Consider the following 25,048-nt stretch of genomic DNA (forward strand, 5'->3'; position numbering starts at 1 on the left):
TTAGTTTTTCCCATTTGTGGTTGGGTAAGAACTTTCTGGTGGCCTTGTGTCTACGAAGAAAAAAAAAGATTAGCTGAAGGAGGGCTATTTCAAGCAAAGTGTACACCTTTCTCGGAGTATTTAGCCCATAAGTTCTGTATTGGGATAATCACAATACTTAATGATCATGATCTGTGCAATAACAGTGGTTCTTTGTAATAGGAACAACAGCTATGTTCGTAATATTACTGTGCTAAAAACAGCACAGCATGTGCTGCAGCTCTGGGTGTCCAGTAAGAATCTTTTGGAATAAAATCAGTAAATTAGTTTTCCCTGTTTCTGACCACTCTGATAGGACATTCAGTGCTTTATAAGTCCAATTTGCAATTAGAGAAACAAACACTATAAGCCTTTTCACATGCATTACTGTTTAAAGAAAAATAAAATAATGTTCTCGATGTACTCAACTGCCATTAACATACATTACAGAGATGCTTCTCGTTTCTTTTAATGGAACATTGTTTGATAAGGAATTAATCACTGATGACGGCTATTTACTCCCTGTAACAATATGTGATCTCCTTCACTGAAAAACAGTATTAAAAACTATTTAAATAATGTGTTTTTAGGTAAGCTGATTCTGAAGATCCCGTGGAAGAATCTGTACAATGACGCTGTAGTGGCAACCTTAGATGGCCTTTATCTTCTTGTTGTTCCTGGAGCAAGTAAGTTTTATATATTAATATGTTTCTCTATTCCCCAGTCTAATTGTGACATCTACTGTGTGAGGACGTGAACGGAATTGCCATTTAGAAATAACAAACCTGCTATTAACTGTCTGTCAGCGGCGTGTAAGGCTGATTGGCATTGATTCAGTGTGTAGGTGTTTTGAATTCATCTGGAGGGAACATTCCTCACCAAATGTAATTATTTTGATAACATTTAGAAATCTTCTATAACTGTCAGAGCGGCTGTCTTCCCCATCATGACTGAAACAGCCTTTCAACAGGGAGATGCAGCTTTTATATTAAACGTAATGCAGGTTTTTGTCCAGTACTGTATATGGAGATCCCCTCTCCAACCCATGTTAAACCAAATTCCATAAGTACAGAGTAACACTGGGTACCTGAAGATCCTCTCGTTAGTGAAACTTCTGGAGCTGATGACTCTGTCCCTGAGAGAGATTTGGGAGAATAGGAGAGAGAACTGGACTGAGATACCAGCATAATAAATCTTTGAGTTTCAGAAATTACCTCCTTAGTTGCCCATCCCTAGTGGTTATTTTCCAACCGCCGCATTTTAGTTTTTAGGTTGAAAATAATCTGGCATTAATAATCTAAGAGAATGAAGAACACACAGAATGTAATATTAAACAGCTGCTAAATAAATTATTATAAAAATTAAGATAATATAAAGTATCGCTTTAATTAAAAAATAGGGGTCTTACACTGTAAGCTAGTATAGTAACTTGCTTTACTAATGACTTTGTCTTTTTCAGCTGAGACTGGTATAGATAAGAGTTTCCCTGACATAGTATATGCTTAAGGTGGTAGAGTCAAGACAAATCCAACATGTTCTGTTATCAGACTGATTACAAACTTATCCAACAAATTTGCATGTAAACTGAGGGTTTTGGGTGCTTTAAATGTACAGTACACAGAAATATGTTGTTAATAAAGTCATGTCCTAGTGTGTCGTGGCAAAACAGGAAATTAACAACACAAAAGGAAGGTTTTGTCTTGAGCGAATCTACTCGAAAAAGATTGTAGGACATGGCTTTTGAGACAAGATATCACAGTGTACTAAAGCTTAAAAACCATTGTTGCATCCTGTGCATACATGTGTATGCCCGTTACAGTCTTTGCAATCCTTTACAACACATGTTTTGTGTGGGTGCAACATTTAAACGAGTTCCTGCTTAGAGACTTTAGCCACTTATTATTTACCATTATTTATCTGCTTATTTAATTTTTGATTCACAGACTTTGGCATAATGAATAAAAGCTTAAACTTTGAATTGTATTTTAATGTACAGCAAATTCGTCAGCCCAGTACTGTAAATATTGCTTCCCTTATTTCTTTTAAATATGCAACAATGGCTTTAACATTCTGCTATGGTTATGGGAATATATGGCAAGCCATGTCTTGGGTATGCAGTTCAATGCAAGAAGGCCTGTTCTTTGGGTTTTTTTGTTCTTTTTTTTTAATACCTATGAGGTTACTGTGGGAAGTTTCAGGTAATAATGAGTACATGCCTGTGATTTTATGTTAAGGATTCCCTGGCATCTAACACAATTGGACTTTGATTTTAGATTAATGAAAACTGCTCCAGCCATTGTAACTTCAGAGGGGGTTTCCTCCCCACACCCCCTCTGCATGTACTCCCCTTCTCAGCATTTGAAGCAAGAGGTGCAGATTCCTGCAAACATAAAGTCTACATGTCAACTTAAAATCATAGCACTTTGACATAGTATAGTAGGCGATTTGCTTCAACAAGATAACGCGTTTTTGTTTTTGCAGAATGTATCTATAAAGACAGACCATGTGTTCTTTATCTGAGGCTGTATACAATGGATACACAATGACAGTGATATCAAAGAGGCAGTATGTCTTTTTTTTCTCTTTAGTAATTGTGGGTGGAAGTGGATATACAAAGAGAGTGTTATTACTAAAGATTCAGTGGTTCCTAACCACAAAGCTGATTAACAGTGGAGCATTGTTCCGCGGTTTGAAGGTGTGAATACCCTACGTATAATAGTCATGGAAATCACTATGCTGTAGTGGAAATGTAAAAGCAGGCCCTTGTTTAATGATCTACAGTGCCAATGGATATGAACACTTTAAATGTACAGCTTTAAAACATATACAGAGTTAAAGTTCCCTTTGTGGGCTGAAGTGAAGGTACTCTTGCAGGCAATAAAAAAGAGCATGTTAATTTGTCATCATAACCTTGAACACAAGAAGATGGCGTGCTAAGCACGGTATATGCATGTTAATGAGCTGAGCTCTACGCAAGTCCGTTGACTGCATCATTAACACCATATATTTAATTGAAGGGCACCACTTTAAATGTTGGTGTTCAGTAGATTCGGCCTCTGATTTAATCTTTAGATATTTTAATGACTGCTGAAATTGTTGCCTAGCAGAAAATTACATTAGGCTGTTCTTTTGCAAAGCCTATTGTGAAAGCTCCATAGTTCAATCAGAAACATTAGTAATTACAACACACATGAAGGGGATTCATGTTTTCCCAATGAGGTTTATTTACATGTTTATGAACTGTTGAAAGCGACGGCATCATTTCCCATTTCCGCCTTATTTTGAAGCCTAAGGGAACCCACACGCCTCTTTTATTGTGCAACACTTGTTTGGTGTTTGTTGTTATGACATTTATTTGCACTTTTTGATAATTTGCAGTGCTAAGTGCTGCAATTCTAAATTCCTAGGTATGATAGAATGGAACAAAGAATGCTGCTTTTAGCTCTTTGAGAGTTGTTAAAATGGAGGATGTTTAATTTTGTTGGGACAGCCTTATCAGATATTTTCAGTTTGTATTTACATTTTGAATTTCATCATACCTAATCAGACGTGCAACATTACCCTCATTTTTGGCATAAATGTCTCCACTAAATATTAATCCATTATAATGGAGTATTATCAAATCTCCCTATTAAACTATTTTCAAATCCCATTCACTTGGATGTTCTGGTTTGCCATCTGTGAGTGCCATGTGATATGCATGTGACTGTTTCACCCCCAGTAACTTTATGTCAGGCTTGTATAATAAAACTCAGTGCTGTAGGCCACAATTCACTGTGTAACATTACTATTTTAAACAATTTACACGCTTTAATAAACTCATCAAGCTGACATTAACGTACGTGATTTGTGGCTTTTGGCATTTTACACACATGCAAACACCCCCATCTGCATGTGTGAAAGCAGCTCTTTTGAACATTAACATACAGCTCTGTCAGTGTTTGGTGGAGTAATTTTAAATTGGAGTATATTTAGTAAAGAAATTACTGAAGCACAGCATGGTTGTAATTTGTGACCAATACCGAATGGTAATGCGTGCTGTGTTTGATACTTCAAAACATATAATTGTACACTTTAGGCTCATCTGTGAGCAAACAGCAACAGCAAACAACCCTTATGCTAACCACAAGGCCGCCTGGTAGGTCAAACAAATGCAGAAAAGTACTGACAGTGTTTGACTGGAGTGTTTTAGGAAACCTGTTAGCAAGCTGAGCACAAAGAGCCGTTCAGACTATTAATAAAGAGGTAAAACATTTCTTGATATTTTGAGAAATATCTTCCACTACAAAGTAATAACTCGAAGAGTAAACTGACAGCTAACCCTGCTCCCCTTGGCAAACACAAAGAAGCCATTTAGCTTTTAGCTTTCTCACTCTAACTCATTAGCTCTCTTGGCAAATTGCTGACTTGTCGAGACAAATAAACATGTTTTTCAAAAGAGCGAGGGAGAGGAGTTTACCAACTCTGCAGTTTCAGCCTTGTTTTTTCCTATACTTTCCTGTAGGTGAACATGCTGCACACAGCCAGTCTGTTGCTACAGGAAGTCGCTGTGCTGCATTGTGACCCGTCGTGATTGAATTTGAATATTGTAGGAACACTGCATTCTTTTAAGTTGCAGACAATTAAAAAAATGAACATTTCCAAAACATTTTAAGTATTCATTTGCAGATATGCTTGAACATTCATTAAATACTATTTGAACACTCTCAAGACCCATCATGAGCTTGAGGTAACAAATTATTATTGCAAAAAACAGGATGCAAACATGCACAATATTTATATTTAATTTTGAGTAAATCTTATTCCAGGCTCACAGTAACCTGTCACCCTTATAGTATCTGTTTCCTGAATTCACACAGACACGTTTTTCAAGAAAGCATCCTTTTCCAGTAAACTAGAAAGACCTCATCATGTCTCTTTCATCATGGTTCATATGAGGGTGTTCTTTTCCATAGCACCAGTATGCTCAAAGAAAGGTGTAACAAAAATGTAATCGGATTGATATTTCAGTGAACCTGCCTCACCTGGAACAGAAGTCTTCCTTTGTCTGACGTGAGGATGATTTACCTGTATTTCTGTACAAAGAATAATGTCGATTCCTAATTTTCCCTTTGTACTGTATCTTTTGAAGGCTTTGTACGAAGTGTATTTTTTTTATGTGATATGGGTCTATGATAATGACATAAACAGTACTGGATCTAACACTGCCATCCTGAAAAATCTAAAGGTGATTCCTTTTTTATTTATTTTTTTTAAACTGACTTTAATTCTGTCAATAAATTACACATGGGGGGACGGACCCTGGCAGGGTTTACACAGATGATGATATTAAGCTCTGGTGCTCTGGATCATTAAAATGCACACCATCGTTCTTTTCAGCTGTATTTGAATTCGTTATTGTACTTTCTTTACACAATTAAACAACTCCCCACCGTTGATATATACCCAAAGCCTTGAGCCTTATATTTGTTTTAATAAAAGTTATGTGTTAATGAACTTTATCATTATTTGTGGCAGGTATTAAATATGATGCAGCAAAAGAGGAAAAATTCCTGCAGGAGGCCAAACAGAAGGAACTGCTGCGCATTGAAGAAGCCCTACAGATAGCTGCAGCGAGAGGTATGTTGTGCGTTTGAAAGGTAGACCATGTAATATAATGGCTGCTTGTGAGCTTTTCCTATGCTGTCCTGTCAGTCTAACTTTCTGTGCTGTTAATGCATTGTTTAACCTATACATTGCGAATTATTTGTAAAATAAATTGTATTACAATGAATCCTTGGGTGTTCCAGTTACAGCACTGAACAGCATTGTTTTCTTCAGGGCATTTGAATAGACTTGGATCATTTCTAATGTAAATTTTACTGGCGTCTATAAACACAACAACAAAAAACCACCACCAGGCACAACATTGGAATTATTGTACTGGAACACCAATGGGAAATCTACATTATAGTACCAACTCTCACCATTTCCTTTCATGATTTGTTTTCATTGATTCCTACACCTTTCTTTTGTCCTGATATTTGTAATAAAGCCATGTACATGCTGTAAATCTTGATTAGAAATGGTCTTTACTATTGTACATTTTAAACCAGTTGTCCAGAATACCCTGCTGTAGAGAGTTGCCTATACTGGTTGCATCTTGGGGATGGGAGACAGGGTGTAGGGGGTGGGGTTGTATCTTGACATGTCGCTATATCTTTAGATTGCCACGGGTTTGCAAAGGAAAAGTATCTTAGATTGTAGTGGTGCTTTCTGTAAAATACAGGAGACCGATTACTGCTCAATATAGCAGGTTTTTTTTTTTTTTTTTGGAGACATTCTCTCTGTAAAGCTAAGTCCAATGGTATTAGTGGTAGGATGTTGAAACCACCAGCAAGTTCTCTTTTTAAGTACAGTTTTGGAAATAAAACGTCTTGCAAGCAATTTGGACAGAGCATCTATAAATATCCCAGGTAAACCCAAGACTAAAGGATCTCTGTACTGTTCTTTCATACCACAATGTTTTTAGCGTAGAGGTGTCAGGTGCAGGAATTAATGCTGAATTAATGGCGTCTTCTGCATCACCTACTCTCTTCGAAAATGCAGCACAGCTGATAATATTGGTATTTTTTAACACAATTCATTGAAGCTGATTTATTGTTCACTTTGCAAACTCACAGCTGCAGCCACTGATAGCGGAGCAATAAACTACCTTAATGTTCCTGGACTCGCACTAAATGAGACACAAAGTCACCCCTATCGCTCACTGACAGAATGAATAAAAATCTGCTGGCTTAGGGTTTTTCCACTGAATCCGTGCCTATCAGTCCATCAACTGTGTACTGTATTACACAAAGAATCACGAGTGGCTTTTTAAAAATTCTACCCCTTCATATTACCTTAAACAAAGGAGGGAAACACGTACGTATGTGTTGTTTATTTCACATGTTTACATCCTTTACCCGATGGGCCATATTCCTGAATCATTAGCACGCCAGTAATTGAACTGGGGTGCTGTGAATTTACTGGCACGTTAATACTTAATTAATTTTTTTGATACAATCATCATCATCTTTGCCCCTTAATACATTTCAGTCCGTGCTTGTACATATTTTTTTCCCAGCCGGAAGTAAATTACGGACTGGACTGAAACTGTTTGAGAATAGGTCCCTGAGTCAAGACAACAAACCTTTTAGCTGATGCCTTTATCTGTGTTTTCTTGGAAATGTGATTATAAACAAACAGCAGGTTTTTTTTTTTCTTCCATGCAGTTAGATAACGTGCAGTGCTTCTATGTATTATTTAATATGTATTGATTTGTATTGAATACGTAAAGAAATGGTTTGAATAATGTACCAGCATCTCATCTGATTAAGCCATTGATTCAGACAAAGCCTATTTAGGAGGGAAATCCAGAGGATTTCTAAGAACAGTAAATACTGCTATCTGAGTACTGCGGTGTTCTGAGCCTTATCAGCATTGGCCCTGGATACAGGTTCCTTGTTTCCCAGTCGTTACCACTGCAGACGAGAAACGTGCTTTAGAATATGCTTCCATTGTAGTTAGAGGAGTGATGTTAATAAGAATTGTACAGTTGTGAAAGAAACATTAATTTGATAAAGTTCTACAATAATAATACAGAAAACAGTGGCTATGCTTTCACATTATATTAATGGCTGCAATTTGATTTACATCCTTGATACGCCCCGAGTTGTGTGGTGGCTTTGTGATGTGGTCTAAGTGAGAGTTACATCTGATAAGAATCTTTACAGCCAGTCATCCCAAAGCTGTTCATGGACCAACTTTTATGTAACCGGGGCATTAGAGGCCAACTATTGGCAAATATGTTTTAGAAGGAAGCACTGTGCCTTTCCGTTCAAGATATGCTTTCTCAAATAGACCAGCACAGCTGTTCAATATTCTTGCATTGTGTTCTGTAATAATCTTTTATTATGACTAAGCCCTGCAGTGATGTTTAAGGGTTCAGAAGACATGGAGCTTCAAGATGCATGAATAGCATAATAAACTCCACCAGTGAATGACCAGGGTTTGAAAGTTACACTCTGACTGCACCCAGACCTTGGTTTCAGAACTCCCCCTTGTGTAGGTAAATTATTGAAACATCCAGGTGTTAAGAATGTGACAATTTGTAAAATGTAAAATGTTTAAGATGTATAAATAGGAGTGGATAACAATGTGTTAATTGCTACTTTATCGGTAAGACAGAACTACTACTGCAGGTTTTTCTATTTATATTCTGACTGTTGTAGTACAGAAGCACTGTGAATGATTGCTCTGTGTGTGGGCACACATTGATAAAAACTTTTAGTGGAAAATGTTTTTGATTTGATAATAAAAGTGCCTAAGTGAAAAGTACCTTGCACGATCACACCATACCTTACTATCAACAATGGTTGCATTGCTAGGGAACAGGAATGTTTTGGTACTTTCAATCACACTATAATCGTGGTCAGAGTGATTTAGTATAATCAATACAAAAAACCTGTTGTTTTGACTGTGACAAACAAGATAATGGACAAAGGTGTTTCTTTGTTATGAAATGTGCATAGTGTTTGTTTGTCATTTCTGCAAGGATGCATAGCATTCTCTTTGTATTCAAGGAATATTGCAGATGGTTTTTGCAGATAAAACTTGCTACATGACATTGGCAGATGTCAAGAACAAAACCGGTCAGCAGGTTGAAGGTTATATCATGAGCTGGCAGTTCATCCAAATATGCCAACACTAAACTAGACTGTGGGCCTGTTGTGTGGGCAAGAATTGATAAGAAATCTTATAACACACACACACACACACACCACCCTCTCGATATATCAGAGACCCATAGAAAAACAAATAGGCTAACAAATACTGTACACCCACTCCCTTGTTTTATCGGTGGTGTCAGGGTCCAGTATAAATCCTCTATGCAACACGCTTTCATATACAAATTCTCAAGGACATTTAACAATAAATATGCCAAACCCGAGACAAGTTGGAGGACATTAGTTGGCCACGTCTGTGATGTGCAACAACTAAACAATTGAAGCCAGCTTCTTCAAGTACATTAACTAATTGATGCATCTGCAATTCATCTACATCTTCTCTTTACCTGGGATGAACCAGGATGATAATGCTTGATGTAGTGTGACAGAACATTTTTAATAATTCGTTTTAAAAGGGTATGGTTAAGTGTTGTCATTTAATAAAGTGCTGTCATTACTATGTGGTGAGTGGTGCACAGAGCCTGCAATGTGTCTTAATTCATTAGAATTCTCTTTGTATAAAGGGTGGCCCCTGCTGGCAACAAAACAACACAGAAATAATTCTATTTGAACTCCACTTTGTCATGCATCAAGATGGAGAAGTTTTAACAGTCTTAAATAATTCCTACACTTGGCACAGAGTCAGTAGGTTCACTGTTATGCAGAGGATGGCACCTCATTAGTAGGTGACGTTGTGGTACGGTGAGTTGAACCAACCCAGCTGATTTCATCCTAAGCCAGCATGCAGCGCCATTACCAGGAGAGACACTTGTGGACCCCACACCTGCTGGTATTCTGTCATAGTTCATGGGTCATTTGGTAATACTTTAGATACCATGTCATTGGGTAACTACCAACTACCATTTTATGCTCTTAAATGGTAGGAATAGATGTGTGTGATCATGTAATTAGATGCCATGGTGTGATCATGTAATGTTGTTCACAAGGTCATTCCCATGTAATTGCACAGTAGTTACAATGTCAGGAACCATTGGTTATTACCTAAGTATTACACTGCCATTCAAATGCTATGCATGTCTGTGATCTAAGGTGCTATCGATTTGAATTTTAGCTGTAACAGTTAAGTACTAACCCAAACAGGTCCTGTTTATTTGTTTTTGCAATGCCTTTAAAACAAATGATGCCATCATTTCAAGCAAACTGGATCCTGGATGTTTGCTTTGCTGCAGAGCACATGAAGTACTGAGCTCAGATTACATCAGGAATTCCCCAAATAATATTCAAATTGGGAGAAAAAGTTAAACGGCGTGATGAAATCTACTTTCATCATGTGAATCAGAATGACAGGAGGCCTGAAACAGTTACATCACATGGTGGTTTGTTTATTACTGCAGTTCAAGTTCATTAGAATGATTTATTTAGCTGTCCTTTATCATGTTCCGGAAGTTAAATGTTTGATGGTCGCTGTTTGGCAGGAAATTATTACACTGTTTGGTTCCATACTATGATTTTATACCACAATTTCATTAAATCCCATTTGCCTGAATTTTATCAACTTTTGTAATTAAAGCTAGAAGTTCTTAAAGCGCACCACACTCGTGTTCCGGGTCATACGTTTTTATGGTTAATTAAGTTCAATTGTTTGCTTCTTTGCATGATGCATGCTTTTACCACCATGCCATCTTCTTCCCATCTGAATTTCTTGTGGGAAACTTAACTTTGAACATAACTTGAGTCTGATGTTTTTTGCTGCTTGCCTTTTGCTACCGTGGGATGAAGGCACTCAAACTGGAGACTTCTTATTCGATTTGGAAAGCTATGTGTATAAGGATGTCAAGCCAGGTAGGTACCAAGGCTGTTATCAGCATTTATCTGAGTCAACCTGCACACCAGTAGTGTATTAACAAGACAAATGCCTACAAATACACTATGGCTTTGTTATTTATTAATATTTTTAGTAAAAATCTGAAACATGTATCAATACCTGTAAAACCCTTGATGTTGGATCTGGATAAATACTTAGTTTTGATACAAATAAATGTGATGAAAGTGGTTGTAGCTAACAATAATTCCATAACTCTTACCTGTCAGGCTATCATGATTCGCTGTATAGGTTTTGAAAGAGAAAGAGACACTTGTAACAGCAAACATGTACAGTATATTCATTTTAAAGAATGATATCTGATACTACACTAGGTTAAAGGAAGTTCTGTGTTTGCTTGGCTTGCATTACTTCCAGGTACTCAGTCAGTAGGAGAAGCAGCTGGCTAGTTAATGATAGGAGCAAAGGCAAGACCACCTACAGTAGTGTAGTGCTGTATATGTTACTGTGACAGGGTAGCGTCACTGCCCAGGCTGTTACCAGCAGGAAAGACACCCAGAGACAGAAAGCTCCACCAACAGACAAAGGATTTCTCCTTCCTTATATATATGTGGCCACTCCCAATTAGCACCAATTACCTAATTGGGGAATGGCCACACCTTTGATTGCTGGCAGGGATAGATTTAACCTCATTCCTGCCAACCTTACATTCTCACACACACACTATTTACAGCAGCAGGTCTGCCCTGCCACAGTTATAAAATTATATATTTCTTTGCTAAAAAATATATTTTAAAACTAAACATTTGAGATGATTTTTATTCTAAGAGGCAGTCTCATTGGAACGCTAGTACACATTTGAGAAAAAAGAAATAGTAAGTTATCAAGGTTGACTACTATACTGCACTGACCTGGCTCTATGCAAAATATTGTGCCACAAAGGCATGAATACAAAAACAACATATACAAATGAGATAACGTTGTCATGTTATGACGGTGTCGCTTAGATCCGTTGCTGTATTGTTTTTTCACAACATGCTATTTGATGTAGAGCCAGATTTTGAAAACCAATTAGCCACTTGGGTTTTATTATGGTGTACACAACAGATGCCTTGGTGTTTAACCAATGCAAATGTCCTTGAATGATGTCATCTTTTATAGACAAATTTTCACCATTAATTTCCGGTTTTTAATAACAATGTGTCATTAATGCCTGAGGGGAAATATCGCGGCTCACATGAATAGAAAAAACCGCCTAGAAGTAGTTGCTCTGTGCATTGAATGATTCAGGGTTAGTCTTAGGGTTATCTTCTGTTCAGACAACGAAGATGGTTTTGGAGCAGATGATACAGACTCCACAGTCTGACTGATTATGCTTTCCTGTTATGCAAATTACATTTTTGACACTGCAAGAGCTTGTAAGTCAGGCATTTTTTGTATTGAGCATTTGAATGCTATAGTGCTACTTTGAGTGCTACATTAATTTATTATTTTGTATTGTGTTTTCACGCTGGACACTCCCAATTTCTTACTTGCAGAGATTATATAAAGCCATTTATTTTAGTGGACCGTGAATTTCACGTGCATATATATTTTTTAAATGTAGCGACTTTTATTTTAGCGTTTTTCACCTACAGATGTGTTTTTCCATTATGTACTTTTGACTGGACACTGCACCTTTTAAAGTTTGAATGTATGTTTTGTAAAAAGATTTGAAATGACAAAACAGTGGACATACTGCAGCAGCTTTGAATTGTATTTTATCATTCATGAAATATGTTAACTGCACTTATTTTCATCGGGTTTTGATGATTGCTGTGCACTGGCATTTAGGGAAAATTGTTGCACTATACAATTGTCAATTCCGATAAAACAAATGCAGATCCACAAATGAATGAGAAACACCTGTTTGTGTGTCTTTCCTTGCATATGTCTGTTTCTACTGATTGGGGTAATTTTTCACCGCTGCTGTTTTTTAAATAATACAAGAGGGGCTCCCCTGGCAAAGACACGACTGTGTGGTGTGCAGGGTGAGTCATGCACTCAGGGGAGTACAACTTTGTGTCCTGGCTGTGCCAAGTTGCTGATCTTTGCTGGGGGTTCTCCAGGGAGGGTATGGGACTGTTTCTCCTCAACCTGCTACAGAGAATCCCAGAGACCAGGTTAGGTGACATCTGCTGTAGAGCGCCTGTGTGTGAAGAGGTAGATGACTTGCTCATGGGATCGGAGGATGCCCACTGACCTTCAGCTCTCCAGAGCTGCTGTGGGGATTAGTTGTGTTTTCAGTGAATTGGACATTCTAAATTTGGAAGAAAAAACAGAAAAAGAAAAAGAAGAAACAAAAAAATAATTAGGCACACTGTTTTCATTCAAATTTTACTTTACAGTGTGGGAAGTCAATTAATCCGACGGCTTGTGTGGTAGTGTACCTCCTCAAGTGCTGCAATAAAAAAAAGAATGCTGCTTAACATTCTAAATATTGATTTGAGTTTGTTCCGGTTTTAATAAGTTACATAATTGAATGAGTGCAGTCACTTATATTTTATGTAGATATTTTTCTCTAATGTAATATAACTAGCTTTAATGCATTCTGTGAGTGTGGATATGTACCAAATATAGTATACACAGTGCATGCTGTTGTTTTGATGGTCTTGTTTCAGTGGTCGAATGCATAGTATTATAATTTCCTTTTTCATTCTGAAATCTTTGTCTTGTTTGCTTGGCTGCATCTTTCCTCTTTACTAACTTTTTTTTCTTCCTAATGCTTGCGTTTTAAAAAGGACGTAAGCATAAAAAGCATAAAAAACACTTTAAGAAATCTAAACGACGTGAGCACAAGCAAGGTATGTAAGTGCAATATCTATATGTAGTATATATAGTACTTATTAGCTCCTTCTCAAACTGGCATTTATGTTTATACTGTCTTGTGAGAGGGCTTTACCCCTTAGATTTGTTCATTCTAGATTTGTTTAGCAATTCATATTTACAGTATTTTTAACTGCTTTTTGTGAATCAAAGTGCTTTGTCTGATTTTGTTTTATTTTTAGAGAATCCTAAAGATGAGAAGAAGGATTCATTTCAAGAAAAGCTACTTACTCAGGTCATAAAGAATCTGCAGGTCAAAATAACTAACATTCATATCCGATATGAAGATGATGTGAGTATACCTCAAAAGAGTCACATGATGATGTGCTTGTGTTATTGTATACATTCCTGTTGGACAGGGAAACTGGCTAGTATTTTATTACATATTTATTTTGTATTAACATTGATGCTGTTTGAAGGACCAGTTGGGCCAGATGATGGACACAGAAGTGAAGTGACGTAATTGCGAAGTTCTTTTGGCATTTAAATGAACATATTTAAATAGCTCAAGGCTGTCTTGAACTATGTTTCTTGGGGATTTGTAGCTTTATGGGGATGATCCAACCCAAAGTCTTAAATATGCAGACAAGGGAATGGAGGATACTTGTGTCCCTATAGCTAAAACTTGGGAATGTAAACAAATTGTGTTGGTTTTTTTTCTGAGCGCGTAGAATAATCAGCCATGTTCCCAGCACATTGGAAGGATAATCGTGGGAAACACTTAGACTCTCTGTCAGAGAAAGTTTACTATATGTTATATATATTTTTTATTTCCCAGATTACAGACCCTGAGCAGCCTTTCTCGATGGGTGTTACACTGGAAGAGCTCAGTTTACAGGTAAAGATCTGATCTTTTCAGTGATTAATACATCAGAAATGCTGTTGTTGTCTACTTGACCTTGATTTGCAACTGTAGGATAAATGTGTAGCAATTTTCCAGTTGCCTGGGAGAAGAACATTGAGTTCCTGTTAAGGAAGCTTTCAGCCTAATGCATTGGGAAATCAGTGTGCTGCACTCTGAACTTCTGAGCAATTCAATTACGTGTCAGTTTTCTGTATCAGCAAACATTCGGATCTTCAGCTCTCACTTCTTCATTACTGTTTATTGCAGATTTCCTGAGCAAGAACAAGCATGTCAGTAACATACACCCCCCTCCGCAGCTCCAAATTCAAAATGTCAGCCATGAGTATGATGGGAATGCTGATGAACATGACATGCATCAACAGTATTACAGAATAACATTAATACGAATTAACAATCTTTAATCACAATGTGATAAGCAACACTCCAGATTAGTGCCAGTTTGATAAGCAGGTCTCCAGACAGTGTCACTCCTGCCAGGGATTGACAGTTCTATCATAAACATCACTACAGGTATTTCCCAATACAGTAATCCGACGCGTTTCGGCCCGTCACATATCTGCCCTAACTGTTTGTCCGCCATGATCAATCTCTTCAGCAACGTTAGTTTATTATTGAACAGAGAAGATTAGTTCACAGATTGTAGATCCTACCAAAGTTTTCGCACAGTGTGTTGTATGTGCGCCGTGCGCAGCCATTGCTGGTAGTGTCACGTGAGCTGTTCAGTGTGTTGACTATATGTAAATAAATCATATTCGTCTGTATAAACTTCATCCTCCTTCTCGATCTCCTGCCTGTTACTCAGCAGCGAATGCACACACCCACATGGCAGATGGCTACTTTGGCACAAGCATTAATACCCTGTATCTTTCTAAACAAGGGTGACCTCCCTAATAAAATCTGACTCTCAAAACAGTAGTTGTGTGAATATCGTAATTGTTACAGCTGTGCATAATGGTATTTAAAACAGGATTAATTTATCCGGCTTTTTACATATCCGCCCTTACTCTGGTCCCACCGCAGTCGGATATGCGACGGATTACTGTACCGGATTCACACAGGAAGACTAAGCACATTCACATGTAGGTCATGTACTACAAGGTTAAGTTAGTTACTCACAGGCTCTTCTGTGAACATGAACAGGACAGAACCCACCGCAGATCGATAACTTTGAAATTCTTTTCTTTACAGACAGCCGATGAAAATTGGAAGCCATGCATACTAAACAATGCGGACAAAATCATCTACAAGGTAACTTTAAAAACATAAAAAAACATGTAGGCTGTATATATGGATGTTCTTTTAAGCTAGATTCTAACTAAGCTATCAGTGGTACCTAATATATATATATTACATATTTTACATAATTTCTACTTAATAACCACATCGGACATCTTTCTTAAATGCCCTTGTACCTTTTGAAATGCATCTGTGGTGAAAATCAATCTGTCTAGAATTTGTTGTATTTTTTATTAAACATAACCACCTTTAAACAGACAGTTCATACAGTACCCATACTGGTAAATGCATGAATCAGCTGTCATGGATTAAAATCATTACATCACGCTCCATACTGAGCAAAACACATACATTTGTGTAGATCCTGTGATCTTACGACAGTTTTTTCTTTTTTTTTTTTTTTTTGTTGTTGAAATTGTATTTTGCTTGTTGGAAGTGATTATAGCGAACAAAATAATTCCATTAATCTGTGCCCAATTGTCAAATACTGTAAGTCTTAAAAAGCTGTTTTATTTTATTACACTGTTATGAAATCTCTGTTTGTGAGCCATGCTTTCAGATAGTGTTGCACTTCCTTGGTAATTTTACCTGGAGGGTGAATTCTCCACTCATTTCCTTAACCAGCCATCTGCTTCCCCTATTGACTGACATGCCAGTAATTTCAAAAGTGAAATGACCTAGAAAGTGCGACAGATTCCCCGAGAGTAAGAAATGAAAATTTGTTTATGAAAATACACAATTGCTATAACATGTGTTTCTTTCAAAACTGCACATTTGAGACCAAGTTGCAAAACAGGTAAAATGTATGTAATTATTTAGTTAGCTACAGTCCCATTAAGTGGGTCTGTATAATATGTATACTGGTTTGTTTGGGATACTTTTTCAAAAACAAGCAATCTTGGTGTTAACCCTGCTTAGACAGTGCGCTGCATAGTAAGAGGAAGCCTAACTGCTCTGTGTTTGATCAATTCCAGCTTGTCCGTTTAGACTGCCTGTGTGCCTATTGGAACGTGAAGAGCAGGATGTTTTACCGTGGTACTCAGGAAGATATACTGGTAAAATATGTCATTTTATTTTGTTTGTTTATATTGTTATCCTAAGTAATGTTTCTTTTAGTTTTTGTCCTGAAAAAACATGGACATTGGGTACATCTCTGTGAAAGGAACCTCGCACACGAGTCGACCATTAGCAACATTAATGGATAGCTAATGCTTTTTTCTAATTTTAGAACTTGTTTCCTCGTAGCTTATTTAATGTGTATTTTAATATTAGGAAATGTGCATTAATCAGGGTACATTGATTAAAAGGCATAGTTTAATAAAAAGACACATTTTAAGAAACACCCTCTACTGTAGATTGGGGGACAGTTGTATTTAATAAAAGCAGAAATGTTTTATTCAACCTCTTGCACTATAATAATTTGCATATGCAAATTATGCAAACAAAATACTTCATATCGTGAAAGTGAAACAAACACTCTAACAGTTAGAGTGAACAAAAACAATACATTAATGCAACTATACAAAACACGGGTGAAACGTCCATTTTAATTTACAGAAAAGTAAGAACAATATGAAATTGTATTAAATATAAAACGTTCAAGGTTAAAGTAACACAGTGACTCTGTCATGGTGATCTACTTCTTTCTCAGTAATTGGCAGAACGATTGAAGGATATACCTATAGAAAAACATTTGAACTATGCATGGACATTTAAGAGATTCTGTAAGCTTTGGATGTAGATAATTATTCTAATACCTCTAACATTTATAAGGGGATACATGTATGTATCTTACTGACATGTCTTGTTTATTTATGTAGTATCCTTTAACTTCAAAGGTCAGCTGGTGAGGATAGTTTATTCATTCAGCTTGGACAAAGAGATTGTAGCAATCCATCTGTCAGTGGGCTTTTCAAAAGTTAAGTAGCTTTGGGGCGGTAGATGACGTCAGGTGCTCTTGACATAGGAAACAGGAGAAACACTTTCTATCTGCAAGAGCAACTGAAGTCTTTTGAAGGTAACCCTGCTTCTAAGCTGTCAAACAGACACAAACAAAAACCCTCCGTTCATGCTGGCCATTACAGATTTTGTTTACCCTGCTTTGATCAGTGGGCAGTTCTACTGCCTCCTAATTGGATCAGTATTCCTCAAAGCCAAAGATGAATTACTCTGTTGAAGTGTCTAGTGCTTAAACTAATGAGCTTGTTCTCCTCGCACTGTATGATTTGACTGGTATTTTTCCATGCTGTGTGTACATGTTGGGAAGCATGCTGTGTAGCGTTGTGTGCAGTTGAATCGGGGCAAACGTTAAAAAGCAGAAACGATTGTACTGATTGTGAAAGGGAGGTAGGGGGGGTTCACTGTAACACTTGAATGCTAATCTGATGTGATCACCATGCATCTCGGGTATTGTATTGTATTGTATTGTATTGTATTGTATTGTATTGTATTGTATTGTATTGTATTGTATTGTATTTGATCCACCGATCCGATTTAGTGACCTGTATGTGCTTTTATCTTAACCTTCAAAATCCACTTGTGCTGGGCAGAAGTACGAGTGAATCATACCCACCCTAACAGATTTATACGCACATGAAAGCTTCTCTTCTAAAAAAGACAGTGGCCCCAGATTCAGAGAGACCCAAACTGAGTTACCTAATGAGTGTCCAATGCGAAGGACTTGAGAGGCAGGTTTTAAATCGCTGACTGCAGAAAAAAAAATATGGAGGCAGAACTTAAATTCTGTCAATTTATATTATACTGTCAGGGAAATTATGGAGGTTGTTGCATTCATTTATAAATAACAACTGTCCAAAAACGCGATAACTTTTGTATACTTTTGCAGCCCCATTTGATATTGGAACGGAATTTCTATGTTTCATTGTGCCGAAGGAAATGAGGCTTGCTTGTGTTGAAATATGTTTTTCAGTTTAACTTATTTATTAATTTGCAGACACAATTTCTCTGTGACTTACTGTTCAGCTAACTCCAGGTAATGTTAGATATCTGACATTAATGAAAATGAGGAGTTGTTAACATTTTAATATTACACAACATTTTTTTTGTCAAGCCAGTGGTGCCTGATTTAAACCACTTGATTAAAAAGGTTAGTCTTTACCTCATCTCTCTGAGCTCTAGGTTTTGCTTGAATACAAACCATTGCTCTTAATTAATAGTCAACACAAACCATATGTCCAGGTTTGCCAAAGAAGAAAAGGATCGTCACGAAGAAGTAAATAGAATTGGGAAACAGGTCATTCTATTAGTGGAATTAAATCCGTCCCCCATCCGGTTACATTGAATGAGTCTTTCTTTTAAAAACCTATCCAGTTAATCATTCTCCATCTTGACAAGCCTAAAGGTATTGCTTCACCATTTGTACTTCAAAGCAGGATAAAAGATAGACATGTCATTGTTGCATATTTTTGCTGTTTTTTGCACCCACAGGAAAATGACCATCAGTCTATAATTAAGCAAATAAAAGGAATGTTTTATAAAAGTGGTTGAGCTTCATCAGACATGCATATACAGACATTTATTTGATGGCAACCAATCTAAATACTATCAATTCGTGATGCTAGAAAAAGTGATAAACAGTGGACTTTATTGCTTTTCTGAGTCACTTTCTATCCAAGTGGAGCAGTTTTCCACTATAAGATGAAAAACTGTAGTTGATATCTGTTTTATTAAAGTATTCACTCAGAGAAATCTGTGATGCTGTGTCTGGCCCGCCATTTTGTTTATTGTGGTGTGGAGTCAGAGGGCGCTATTGACCGCTCGGAGACGAGTCTAAGCATTTAATAAAAATATGTCTCTCATTAAAATGTTAGGCATAGCCCTGTTTTAATAATTAACAGCTATATTTATATGACAGGTATATTGTTAGAATTCATTATCTCAGAAATATGGAATAATTGGGGAAGAACTTACAGTTCATTTCTTACTCAGAAACCCTTTCCAGAAGAGGGTGTTCCAAGATTCATCAAAGAGATATGTTGAATAATGCAGTGCTGATTAGTGTGAAGTTCAGGTTACTCTGGTATCTGTATAGATGCATTTCAATCAGCTCCTTCTCATTATTTCTCATTCTTTTGTTGCTGTAGCTACGAGGTTGAGTTCATGTTTATGGTAAATTATGAATAATACTCGGTTAACAAGTTTGATTTAATGTTACAGCATGTACTGTACTTGTTCTGCAGTGATTTCCTGCTTTTTATTGTGTTGACATACTAAGTGCTCAAGGTCAGGTTTATTGCAGTGTGGAGTAGTGGTTAGGGCTCTGGACTCTTGACCGGAGGGTCGTGGGTTCAATCCCTGGTAGGTGACACTGCTGTTGTACCCCTGAGCAAGGTACTTTACCTAGATTGCTCCAGTAAAAAATAATGTGATATCTTGTAACAATTGTAAGTCGTCCTGGATAAGGGCGTCTGCTAAGAAATAAATAATAATAATTTTGAACGCTGTGAATGCGGGACTATTTTGTTCTGAACTTACTTTTTGTATGGACTTTTTATCTGGGGTTGTTTTTCTCATCTAATGCTGTCTTTGCTCCGTGATGAAGATCAATGCTGTGGTTGTTTCTGCTTAGATATGGCTCAATAATTGACAGTTATGGCTTTCATTAAGGGTGTTTGGTCTGGCAAGGATGTGTAACTGCTCAGAAGGATTCCATTCTTTTTTTTATTGTAGTTGTGGGCAATGCTTGAAATGGGGTGTCGGGGAAACAGAGTTTGTGCAAGAGTTTCCAACATTTTAACTAAAATATATAACCGGCAAGTTTAAAACTGAAATTAGAGTACTTACGAAACAGAGCTGCAGTCAAAATAACTTCCACAGGGGCTCAGGTGGTAAATCTTCACGGCTCCGAGAACAGATAATAGATATCTAATAGAGAACAAAATGACATTAGAAATCGCCCAGAAGGATTATGGTAATAAAGCTGTTAAATATATAATGTTTTCTTTGTTTATTGTGTTGTCATTATTGCAGACATTGTCATTGCATAATAATTTACTTACCCCCTTTTGTGTTTTACTACCAGGTTTTGATAACAGCAGTGCATTGCTGTTGTTTGAACAGGGTTTAACAGTGGTATCAGATCCTGTATGTTTATGGTTTGTTGACAGACACGCCACTAGTAACATAGGGATCTGAACTCATTGTACACCCTGGAATAGCTCCAACTGCTGTGTATTTAGAGTCTTGTATATACCATATACTACCAATTACATTTCTAATATGAACTGAAATTCAAATTCAAATAAAGACTGATGAAAAAGTGTTCATAGGCATACAATATCAACTGTTTCTAGGCAGGGAATTCTGGAGTAGCCTAAAGACTAAACGATGTAGCACATTTAAACAAAACCCAGAGTCTGCCAGAATAACCCTCCATGTCAACTTTAAAATAATGTGCTTTGATGAGTTTTTATTATCTGTATTTCCATTTCTTTCCCCCCCAAAAAACCACTAGCAATGCAACTGTTAATGCTGGTGCTGATTTTTAAGTGTACTGTAATTACAACTCATTAACCCACAAGAACTGTAAGAAAGTTTGCTGCAAGATTGTGGCCAGGGTTTCTTGAATCTGGAATATTCTGGAGGCTTGAGTTTATCAAAGAGGTCGGCTCCTGTTTATAATTAGCTGCTATCTGCTCTGTATTTCTTTACAGGGACTGCTGAAAGAAGGAATTGCTTCAAGTGTCAAGGAGCCCAAAGATTATCAGTACAGTATGTAACATGTATTTCAAAAACATACCTCTGGTTTCTATGGAAACCAAAACAATGCAAAAAAGACAATCCAAACTCACAATTCCGTATGGCACTGGAAATCTACAAAAAAATACATTTTAACGTATATTTTGTAGCAGTTTAATAGAAAGGTATTTTGTGGGTCCATTACCTCTAAAGCTTGGGAGCATTTCTCAGCCTAAAGTACTTAAAGCTAACAAAGTAATTATTGCAAATCTTACCAAACAGACATTTCTATCATTTCATAACTCTCATATTGTCCTATATTAAACATGCACACATTATGGTAAATGGGAATGGTATTTTTTCTAAGTTTTGAACTGCATGCACCCCTCAATTAAAATATTTGTTACAGCCTTAATGTACAGTATATGCTAAGAGTAAGCACATTGTTAATATACTGTAGATAAATATTTGCAGTAGCACGCCAATGCTAATACTGAAGAGGTAACTGCCTACTTGTGCCAAATCAAGGTTAAGAGTTAGCAAAAGTAGGGGTGGTGGGTAGAATTTATATAATGGGTTTTATATAACAATTAGCAATGTGGTTGTTTAAGAAATATTTTGTCTTGGAGAATAGCTTTCACAGTAGTGCGCATGAACTGAAGTAGCCTGAACAACTCTATTTCAAGAAGGATTCAACACTCCCTTGCTTAATAAGAAAATTGAATTATACACATTTTCTATTTTTTCTTTTTCAGTTTTCAGACCTATATTTGCTTCAGCAAAACTCTGCATCAACCCTCATGCTGAGATTGAACTCAAGTCCCCCAAAATGTACCTTGACATGGAAGTCCAGAGTATTGCTATAGAGATGACCAAGCCACAGGTAAGACAACGTGCAGGCATGCTGTGTCTCAGCTTTGCACAACCCTTTCTGTCAGAAAGAGAATGGGGTTGTTTGAAGAGTTGACAACTGACTGGGATTAATCTAATTCTGATAATATGATATCAAGCATATGCTGGGCCCTACTTCAAGCACAGTTTGATGAATTTTAATGACTGCTGGCAGAGACAGTCTTCTCTAATGCCACCTGCATCAAAAGAACTCCATTCCTGTGTGCTTTATGAGCCAATGGCTGCAATGTGAAGGGCTTCATTGTGTTGCCTTCAAAGTGGTCGTGTACACTCGTCCATACAGCCTGGACATTCTAATGATGATCCCAGTACTTCAGTGTATAACAAGAGTTAGATTATTCATTGAGTACGACTCTTAACCCAAACATGCCTGGTTATCGAGCTATGTGTGCTTTGACTTCACTTTCGTAGAATGACTGAATATACAGCTATGGCTAACAGTTTTGCATCACCCTATAGAGTTATCTAATTTTGCTTCATAAAGTCGAATGAAACCTGCAGAATAATGTTACGTTAGCGTATTACATACCGCTTTGTAGCTTTCCCTATACTTAATGAAAAACTGATACAAATTGAAAAATGTGACGTTTAGAAATCTAACATGAAATACTGTACTACTATTATGGCTTCCAGTAGACTTTTGCGGTACAATTTTGTAGTTTTCTTCGATTACATGATGTTAAATAAAATATCTAAGTTATGTTCATATATTTTATTATTTTTAAATCAATCAGTCTCAATCCTAAAATTCTAGGTGATGCAAAACTTTTGGACATAGCTGTAAGTGAATAGTCATACATACTGTACAAGGCTATTTCCATGCTCTTAGGACATAAAACAAAAAAAGTTAGTTTAATCTTCCTTTCTTTTTATAATTCTGCAACAAATGAGTGATCTCTTTAAAAATAACACCGTTTAATGCCAGGTAGCTATTCGTGGAACATTGACACAGGGGCAATGGGTACATTAAATATCAAAGTGTAGGTCATATCTTGCTATTGGCAGTCATTGTGTGACAACCATAACGTTTTATCACTTTTTTATTAACATTTTTTTCTTTCTTTTAGTACCTCAGTATGATAGACCTTCTTGAATCGGTAGATTGTATGGTCAAAAATGCCCCCTACAGAAAATACAGACCAGAACTACCACTCCATAACAATGCCAGAAAATGGTAAGTCAGTAAAAGAAATTGACCTTTTAAAAAAATGCATAAAATGCCCTGGACAAACTGCCCATTCTAACTGGTAAGATTTCCTCCCATGCAGTTGTCTCAGTACAGTACAACCATCTGTTTCTTCATCACACTAATACGTGTTTTAAATATACTGAGACAACCCACTCCTGGAGCGTTTGAAGGCACTTTGCTTGCGCAGTGATAGCTGGCAGAAGAGAGCAAATATACTTGCATGGTGAGGTTGTAACTGGCTGAAAACGGTTCAAAGCCACTTGTCCTAATCCTGAAGTTAGTGTATCTTTATCTGCCTTTCGATTCTGACAAGGTCTTTTCTCAATGTTCTTTGTTTCAGGTGGGGTTATGCCATTACTAGCATATCAGAGGTCCACATCAGGAGGCCCACTCAGATGTGGCTCTGGAGCTCCATCAAAAAGCACAGACAGCACCTTAGGGCTTACAAAACAGCTTACAAAACCAAACTAACACAAAGCAAGTGTGGCGAGGAAACATTGAAGCAGCTTCAGGTGAATTTTAATAAATGAAACGGCATTGAAAAACACCTGGTTAAATCCAAGACAAACACTTAGACAGAAAATCCTGGCCAATTGTATAGCATGTCAGCAAGAAAGATGATGAGGAATACCAACCTACAGTAATTCTCTATGAGGCATAGCAGGCAGTACAGACAGGTATTTTGCTCTCCAACTGCAAACCTTGCATTTTCCATGGAAAGGGGCCAGAATTTTCTAGAACTTGGAACACACTGTTTAGTGGTAAACGTGTATCTGTAGCTAAACTGGTTAATTTTTATTTAACTATATTTTATATAAAAAATATATATATATATATATATTATAGGTTGCTGTAAGGTATAAACTCCACTCCAGGTCACAGGGGCATTGCACCCCTGTACGATGTCTTATGTGTATTAAAGAGGAGTGTTTGATGAAGACTTTTTGTTGAGTCATTTGTCTTAGATATGAATAAACTACTTTTTTTCTTAGTTGGGCTTGAATAATAACTAGTTTGGGTTATTTCTGATAAAAAGTAATCATAAAAAAAGGTTTATACCTGTATTTAGTAAGTAGCCTGTAGTTAAAATCTGTATTTTAATCTGCATGTCTCTCTTCCCCTAGGACTTGGAAAAGACCCTTGATGTTTTTAATATCACGTTAGCCCGGCAGCAGGCACACGTGGAGGTTTGTATTCTTCAACCTTTTCAAGGCTAAATGAATGAATGAGTTGATGCTCACCCCGGCATTACTTTACTGTTGTAGGCATTCACTGGGGAATATATGGGCTCTGTTCACAAAGCTTTAACTTAAGCTATTCAAAGAATGTTTTTTCAAAGTGTTTTTTTTGTTATTAATAAAATACATTTTTATATCCATGAACCTGCTTTCATATTTTTAAAGATATGGGAAAACTGCGCACAGGGAATTATGATATCATACTACTGTAAATGCCTTACTGGACTTTGCTATTGCAAGTGTTGACTGCTTTACCAGTGCTGCTCTTGGCTTAGTTGGACGTGCCTCTCTAGCTGATGGCTGACTCTTCTTCCACAGGTGATTAGGTCTGGGCAGAAGATGTTAGAGAAGAAGGCTACGCAAAAGGAGAAGCAGGGAGGGGGGTGGTTCGGTGGCTTTTTTGGAAAGAAAGAAGGGAAGAAGAAAGCGCAAGAGGAGGAGTCATCGGCACCTGAGAGTAAGCTGTTGCTGTGTTTTCAGAAATACTGTATATATCAT

General features: G+C 37.0%; 1 protein-coding gene across 6 annotated transcripts in view; it reads left to right on the forward strand.

Annotated features, from left to right (window-relative positions):
- Window positions 1-25,048, forward strand: part of LOC117428523 (intermembrane lipid transfer protein VPS13C-like) — a 99,099-nt gene that overhangs the window by 13,245 nt on the left and 60,806 nt on the right. For 4 of the 6 annotated variants that reach the window (XM_058995055.1, XM_058995051.1, XM_058995052.1 and 1 more), the window contains exons 4-17: window positions 609-704; window positions 5,536-5,637; window positions 10,506-10,568; window positions 13,329-13,391; window positions 13,596-13,705; window positions 14,192-14,251; window positions 15,467-15,526; window positions 16,489-16,569; window positions 21,187-21,244; window positions 21,967-22,094; window positions 23,191-23,297; window positions 23,653-23,824; window positions 24,437-24,499; window positions 24,869-25,007. In XM_058995055.1, coding sequence (XP_058851038.1) covers window positions 609-704; window positions 5,536-5,637; window positions 10,506-10,568; window positions 13,329-13,391; window positions 13,596-13,705; window positions 14,192-14,251; window positions 15,467-15,526; window positions 16,489-16,569; window positions 21,187-21,244; window positions 21,967-22,094; window positions 23,191-23,297; window positions 23,653-23,824; window positions 24,437-24,499; window positions 24,869-25,007 — 1,302 coding nt within the window. The remainder of the gene's footprint in view (window positions 1-608; window positions 705-5,535; window positions 5,638-10,505; window positions 10,569-13,328; window positions 13,392-13,595; window positions 13,706-14,191; window positions 14,252-15,466; window positions 15,527-16,488; window positions 16,570-21,186; window positions 21,245-21,966; window positions 22,095-23,190; window positions 23,298-23,652; window positions 23,825-24,436; window positions 24,500-24,868; window positions 25,008-25,048) is intronic. The other 2 variants (XM_058995054.1, XM_058995056.1) reach the window with 1 other exon arrangement.

The sequence above is a fragment of the Acipenser ruthenus genome, chromosome 21 (assembly GCF_902713425.1).
Source record: "Acipenser ruthenus chromosome 21, fAciRut3.2 maternal haplotype, whole genome shotgun sequence".
Taxonomy (NCBI): Eukaryota; Metazoa; Chordata; class Actinopteri; order Acipenseriformes; family Acipenseridae; genus Acipenser; species Acipenser ruthenus.